Source organism: Propithecus coquereli, unplaced genomic scaffold (genome assembly GCF_000956105.1).
Source record: "Propithecus coquereli isolate 6110/MARCELLA unplaced genomic scaffold, Pcoq_1.0 Scaffold694, whole genome shotgun sequence".
NCBI classification, from domain to species: Eukaryota; Metazoa; Chordata; class Mammalia; order Primates; family Indriidae; genus Propithecus; species Propithecus coquereli.
Genome location: NW_012152996.1, coordinates 68,115 through 75,463, shown reverse-complemented (window position 1 = coordinate 75,463; position 7,349 = coordinate 68,115). Strand labels below are relative to the sequence as shown.

Sequence of the window (7,349 nt, the reverse complement as noted above, 5' to 3'; positions counted from 1 at the left end):
TGCCCGGGTTGGGTGGTTGGGGCTTTTTTTTCCTTGGGGGCCTCGGGCCGGGGGGTTTGGGGTTCACTGACTGAAGCCCCAGACTCGCAGAATCACTGCTGCCCCTCGGGCCCCGCCCACCGGCCCCTAGCCCAGCCCACACCACACGCTCCCACGAATGCGCCGGACCCTGCCCCACCACCCACCAGGATTCCCGCAGCCCCTCCCCGCCCTGGCCTGCGGCCTTTCCAGGGCTGCCCCAGACCCTTGGCTTCGCTGTGGCTCCCTCGTGCTCCCTGATGCGGGCTCCCGCCGGGGCTGCTGGGGGCGTGTTCGGAGGCAGGCCCAAGGTGCCGGCTTGGAGGGCAGGGGGCGCTGGCCACATCTGACCAGGGCAGGGTTATAGCCACGGAGGCAACCCCTGTGCACCTGAGGCCAACTGCGGGAAAGCAGGTGACTCCCCAAACCAGACCCCAGGTGGTAGCGAGCTGGCGGGTGGGGTCAGTACGCCCTGGGTGCGGGGGTGGGGCCGCCCTCTGCTCCCCAGGCCCCGCCATCGCCACCATTCGCCAGCCACGCCCTTGACGCTGGCGTTGTGGAGCGGGGCGCTCAGGGAGGCTCTCGGGACACAGGCAGCTCCACGCCCACGTGGGGTGGTTGCAGACAGGACGGCAAGACCCTGCCACCTAAGGGCGGTAGGGATGCGGGACGTGGAGAGCAGTGCAGGGAACCCCACCCGGCGCGCCACGGTGGCTGCACAGCACTAGTGCGCCCTGCGAGACGTACGCAGCCATCGCCCGTCACAGGTGACACCCTCATTTCAACAGCCTCGCAGGGCTCCTCCCCAAATGCCGCAGACCCTCCCGGGCACGGCAGCTCCACAGGTCACGTCGCAGACGCAGGGCCCTGCAGAGGCGCTGCCTGGGCCGGGACACCGCCAGCCCCACAGGTGTCTGGGGCGAGGCCAGGCCGGGCTGCGTGGGGACCAGGCTCCATGACCCAGGCCTGGGGCTGCAACATCCACCTGGGAGCAAAGCGGGCACCTGATCCCAGCGGGCTTTGGCAGTCCTGGGCCGGCGGGGCCCCTGGCAGGGTGGGGGAGAACCAGGGACGTGGGGGCACGTCTAGGCCTGGGGTTGGGGGAGCAGAGACATGGGACCAGGACGCCCATGGCGGGTGAAAGATGGGCGCAAGGTGCCCCAGGAGGAGGAGAGCAGGGGCCACGGTCCCTCCGGAGGTGGGAACAGTGAGTCTGGGGAGTGGAGTCTCCGGGAAGGTGCAGTGGTGCCAGGTGGGACCGGGAAGCAGACGGGCCAGCCCCAGCACCACAGGCGGCAGCTGCACCACCGTCTCAGCTCCCCTCGAACACCCCTCCTTCCGCCACGCCCCCCCACAGCCGCCGTTAAAGACAAGGGACTCGCGAAACAGGCAAAGCAGTGCAGCCTTGGATACAAAACTGTAAACACTGAGTCTTTAAAATGACAGGGGCTGCTTGGCCCCAGACTCTGAGCCAGAGGCCCCCACCAAGGGCCCAGATCTCCGCCCACACCGCCCTCCCTTCCAACCCGGGGGGCCCCCCCGACAGGCAGGGGCCGGCCCAGGCCTCACCAACCGCCCAGCGCGCTGGGGCGGCTGGCGGAGCGGGGGCTGAGGGTCCGCGGTCCGGTCCGAGGGATTCCTGAGATGAAGAAGCGGCAGCGCCCGCCCGCACCGCACTCTCCGCACCTGCCCCCAGGGGAGCCGGCCACCCCATCCCATGCAAACCGCACGCCCCGGGCCAGACCCGCGTCTCTGTGCCCTGGGGCCGTCCCGGGCACCGCGCGGGCCCTGTCACGTGTCCAAGGCGTCACGCGTGGGCGAGGGGCCGTGGGGGCGCCCGGGCGGGCCGTGCAGCGGCGGCGGCTGCGGCACCGAGTTGCGCTGCGAGGGCGGCGGCTGCAGCTCCAGCGCGAGCGCAGGCGGCGGGAAGTCGCGCACCTGGCGGCGGTACTCGAGGAAGGTGCAGGCCTTGGTGGCCAGCGCCACCACATTCTTGCCCACGAAGATGGCCGAGACGCGGCTGTCGCGGAACAGCGCCATGTTGGCGGCGCGCGCCAGCACGGCCACCACGTTGACGGTGGCGAGGCTGAGCACCGGGTAGAGCATCATCTTCTGCGGCGCGATGTGCTCGCCCTGCATGCTGACCTCGCTGAGCGCCACGCACGGCAGCACCAGCAGCAGCATGTAGCAGTAGAAGAAGGTGAGGCCCTCGGCCCACAGCGGCAGCCCGGTGCGCGGCGGCTCCCACAGGTTGGCCTGCATGTCGAGCAGGTCCAGCAGGTCCAGGGCCACCCAGAAGAGGCGGCCGCGCAGGTCCTCGCGCTTGCGGAAGGTGCGCACGTACTCCATGCGGTCGAGCGCCACGAGCAGCAGGAAGAGGCCGGGCACGCACACCGACAGCAGCAGCGTCAGCGCCTTGCGCGCCACCGGGTCCGCCGCGCCGCGCCGCGCCGCCTTGTAGTTCTGGAAGATGAAGTAGAGCTTGATCTCCAGCACGAAGATGTAGAGGAACCAGAGGATCATGGCGTAGCCGCGCTTGGCCGTGCGCACCTCGGCGCCCACCCACACGGCCACGTAGCGCAGCACCAGCAGGAAGCACACGTCGCCCACCAGCACGATGATGCACACGCCGATCTTGCGCGGGCCCTGGTTCTGCTCCACCAGGTACGCGTCCATGACGGCCATGCTGCCCACGATCACCAGCGTGGTCAGGCACACGTGGCGCCGGTCGGGCGGCGGCAGCACCATGATCGCCCGCGCGGCCCACGCCAGGCGGGACGAGGCCCTGCGGCGGCGCTCAGCCCGCGGGCATGGCGCGGCGCAGCGGGGCGCGGGCCGGTCCCGCTGCCCGGAGTGCGCCGCCGCTGCCTGCTGCGAGCTGGGAACCTGGGGACGACAGAGGAGACGGTCAGCGCGCGGGCCCGGGCAGCCTCCCCCGCCTCCCGCAGCGTGTTCTCGGCGCGAGGCGCTGTCCCCGCACCGGGCGCCCGCGGCCTCTGTCGCACGCACGCGCCGAGACGCGGACCGGAGGCCGGAGCCGGGGCGGCGCCTCCAGGGGCGCTGCAGCCCCGCCTGCGGGCTGGAGACCTCGTCCCACCGCCGCCAGGGAGGAAACGCGATGGAAGTGTTTTCTCCCCGCCGCGCGCGTTCCCGGAGCTGGGTGGGTTGTCACCGCTGAGCCGGCGCCACCGTCCTCCGGTTCTGACGGCCTGGACCCCACGCCAGGCTGCCGGTTCCGTGGGCTGCTCTCCCAGCCCGCACCCCACTGGGCAGGGGCCCGGCCTGCCCCTTCTCCGCCACCGCTCAGTGAGTGCCCGCGGAGGCCCAGGCGCCCGCCCGCCCCGGGAGCCAGGACTGGCAGTCATCCGAGTCCTGATAACCCCAGGGTACAGTCCTCTCAGTGCCTCCCTACCCCTGCCTTGCAGCCCCCACCATCTCCTCCCCTCCTGGACTCAGTCTTCCCTCCTGGGCCGTGCAGACCTCCCTCTGCCCTGGGCAGGTGGTCTCGTGTCCGGGCTGCACCTCCTATATACTCCCTCACCCTCTGCACCAGCGCACACGCACTGCTTCTTGGCACTCGTGGGCCCCGCCGCTGGCTCCCTCCACCTTCCCGGCCAATCTCAGGAAGCCCCAGGCTTCCACAGCCCCTGCACCTCCCGCACACCCTGGCTGTGCTGCGCAGAGTCCCACACCTGACTGCGGGTCCCCACACCTGGGCCCGCTCACACCGGGGTGAGGACAGAGGCCCAGACACCCTCGCCCAACCCAGAGTCACTCACAGGCTCACTCCCAGCCAAACCCCTCCCGGCCCTCCACAGCACCCCAGGCCTGGGGCTCGCTTTACTGCCCTGTCTAGACAAAGGCATAAAATTTAATGTCCCTGTGACAGTCGAGTGCGCCGCCTCCCCCTGGTGGCACTGCCGCCCCCGCCGATTCCGGAGGCCTCGAACTCGGCACACCTGCAGCCAGGAGTGCCCACAGCCACACGCAGGACCCCGACGCCCCTGGGAGCCCCGACACCTCCAGTAGAGTATGGCTTGGGGCCCTCAGCCATGCCAAGGCTCCGGGACCTCCGTGTCCTGACCGGCACATCGCCCCCTTTGCACGCCCACTGGATAGACACGCCTGACCCAGGAAGCCCACTCTGGGCCCACCTGGGCCTCCTCCGGCTGCAGCCGCAGCCTGGGCATTTCCTTCCTCGGCGCCTGGCCAGGCCACACAGCCAGACAGCGCTGCACCGCGGACGCCTCCTCCCGCTCCGTTCAGCCCCTCAACGGCTCAGTCACTCGTCTACGCGGGCTGAGGGCTGAGGACTCTGCGCTAGTGATGGGACAGACCCCATCCCAGGGGAGCCCCTGCCCCAGAAGCCGGAACCCGCCTGGCCACCCCTCCCCCACACGCTGCCCAGGCCTGGCTCCCTAGGGACCTGGCCCCAGGCCCGTGTGCCCCCAACGCCCACGGCCCGGACCTGGCACACGGACTCGGGCCTCCGGGCCCTCGCTGCCCGCCCCTCCCCCACGCCTCGCGGGGCCCCCAGCGCAGAACGCTCTCAGCGCCCAGCAGAGGAGGCGCCGGGCGAGGACCCCGCCTGCCGAGCGGGGCAGAGGCTGAGCCGCTCCCGGCGCGCTGCGTCTCCTCCGGTCTCCCCGACCGGGGCCTGGTCTCCGTCACCCCGCCGCCGCAGGCCTCGCCCCTGCCGCGCCCCCCACGCCATCCCGCAGCCCCTCGGCCCGGGGTGGGGGTCGCACGGGCCCGGCCGGCAGCGGCGCCCGGGCCCCCGCCCCGCTCCGCGGACGCAGCCGCGCGCCAGGCCCGCGCCTACCCCGCCGCCGGGCAGAAGCTGCGCCGCGCCTGGGCCGGCCCCGCCGAGGCCTCCGGCTCCGCTCGCTCCGCTCGGGCTCCGCCCGCCCGCGCGGCCCCGCCCCCGGCCCGGTGGCCCCGCCCCGCGCCCCTCGGCCGCGCGCCCCCGCCGGACCTCGGGACCGGGCAGGGCGGGGGATCCTGGCGCCCCCGCCCGCTGCGCAGCGCCAGTTGCCACGGCGACAGCCCCGCGCAGCGGCGACGCGCTGGACGGGTGGCACCGGAGCGGGCCGCCCCCAGGCCCGGAGGTCGCCTGTCCACCCCTCCTCACCGCCCCCCACGCCCGTGCCCTCAACCCCCCTCGCGCCCTGAAATTCCGCCGCGGCCGCCCGCTGGAGTGCCCCCGCTCACCCGCCACAGGCCGTGCGCCAGACCCGGTCCCCGCGGAGCCGGCTGGGACGTAGGGGCTGAGCTGCCCGCCTGGGTCGCTGCAGCTGGCCCCAAGGGACCTCGGGACCTCGGCGGGGGCCAGGGTGCTGCGTCTGAGAGAGGGCCCTGGGTCCTCTGTCCCCATGGGGAGAAATCCCTCCTTCCTCGGTTTCTTCTGAGAATGCAGGAAAAAGACGGTGAGCAGCCCGGGTGCTCTTCTGCAGCTCCTCACCGGGGCAAGCCAGGGTTTGGGGACTTAGACTTCACCTTGTCACTGGGGTGACACCCACCGAGCCCCCTACCCACCTCCTGGCCTGTCCATCCTTAGGGCGGAGGCTGTCCTGCAAGAGCCAGAGGAGACCCAGAGGTCACCTACTGCCTGCCTGCCCTCCTCCCCAAAGCAGCTCTCACATCCCTCTGACAGAGGAGGAGACTGAGGGTCAGAGAGGTGAAGGGACACTCAGGATCCCACTGGGGTGAAGGGTCTCCTTACACTGAGGCCCTGCACAGGCGACAGGTCGGTGCTGGTGGCCGGGGCTGTGCAGGTGACCCCATCTGTGGTCCTCCCTCAGCCCTGGGGGCCAGGTGTGCATGGGGCAGGCAGGAAGCAAGGACAGCAGGGCTGTGGGCCATCCGTGAGAGGCACGGATGCGGGTGGTGAGATGCCCGTCCGGTGAGCCTGCGGGATAGCTGTCTGGGGACACCACCCACAGCCACTCACACACTTGCTGTCGTTTGAGGAAGGGCTGTCGAGACCCGGAAGCTGCCTCCAAGCCCAGGACGGGCCTCACGTCCCACAGTGGAAGGTCCACCTCCCCCAGGGAGGCCTCCAGAGGCCCCTCACCTCAGGGGACAAGGGGGCCGTGGAGACAGGCCATTCCGGCAGCAGCATGGGAGGAGAGGAGGCGGCGAGCCCCAGGCCTGGGGCCTCGGGTCCTGGGCAGCGAGCAACACAGGCGCCGGGCAGAGCCACCTGTCAGAGGTGCAGGAGCTGCGCTGGAGGAGGGGCGAGGTGTGTCTCAGGGAGGGCTGCCCCCAGGCCTCCCGGCCGTCCCCAGCCCACCCAGGGGGATGCTGGGAGAACCCACCCCGCAGAGCCACCTCAGTGCCCCGTACGCCACCCCTCCGCACCCTCACAGCCTGGAACAGAGGACCCTTCGGGGCCAGAGGGGCTCTGCGGCCACGGTTAAGTTGAGGCTCCTGAGGTAGGAACGTTGTCCTGGGTGGTCTAGTGCCCATCACAACCCCAGGGGTCTTTACGAGAGGACGGAGGAGGGTCAGAGTTGGGGAGGGATTTGAAGAGGCCACGCCCTGCCTCTGAAGATGGAGGACAGGGCTGTGGGCCGGGGGACGCGGGAGGCCCGTGGATGGGAAAGGAAAACGGACTCTCCTCTGCAGCCTCTGGCAGGACCAGCCTGCTCAGCCCCGAGGCCTCCGGCCTGCAGAGCCGTCGGGTAGTAAGTTGGCATAGCTTTAGCCTCGACGTTTGTGTCGGTTTGTCACAACAGCAAGAGGACACTAACACAGTTGCTGACCTAAAGTAATTCTTTATACGGACAAAAACCGAGTTTTCTGAAGCAGGCTCGCAGTGGAAAATAAGCTAAAAGATGCTCTTCAAAGATGATAATCCCAGGTATGAGGCTGGCGGCCTTATACCTCCCCCAGGGCCAAGGGAGGGCCCCAGATGGGGTCACCTGCACAGCCCCGGCCACCAGCACCGACCTGCCACCTGTGCAGGGCCTCGGTGTAAGCAGACCCTTTGCAGGAGTGGGATCCTGAGTGTCCCTTCACCTCTCTGACCCTCAGTCTCCTCCTCTGTCAGAGGGATGTGAGAGCGGCTCTGGGGAGGAGGGCAGGCAGGCAGTAGAACAAAGTGGTAAACGTGGGACAAGCGTGACTGTGTGTGCAAATAATGTCAATATTTAGAAGTGAAGGGTTTCAGAAAACATGAAATTAAGATACACGCCAACAACAGCATGTAAAGCGAGAGGGAGACCGAGGGTAGCGGTTGGCTCTGATGAGTTAGGGGAGCACTGCGGGAACGTGGATGGGATGGGCAACTCCCACACGTGTGGAAGGAAACAAACGGATGAAAATAATAA

The 7,349-nt window shown here is 69.7% G+C and overlaps 1 protein-coding gene across 1 annotated transcript; it reads right to left on the bottom strand.

Moving 5' to 3' along the window:
* Positions 1-1,420: 1,420 nt before the first annotated feature.
* On the bottom strand, positions 1,421-2,883 carry TMEM121 (transmembrane protein 121). The gene has a single exon (XM_012660980.1). It carries the CDS (start codon positions 2,764-2,766, stop codon positions 1,810-1,812), a length of 957 nt encoding a protein of 318 aa, XP_012516434.1. The 5' UTR covers positions 2,767-2,883; the 3' UTR covers positions 1,421-1,809.
* Positions 2,884-7,349: the final 4,466 nt, after the last annotated feature.

Excerpts from the sequence above, each read along its gene's own strand:
- TMEM121 (XM_012660980.1), bottom strand. The coding sequence starts at position 2,766 with ATGGTGCTGCCGCCGCCCGACCGGCGCCACGTGTGCCTGACCACGCTG.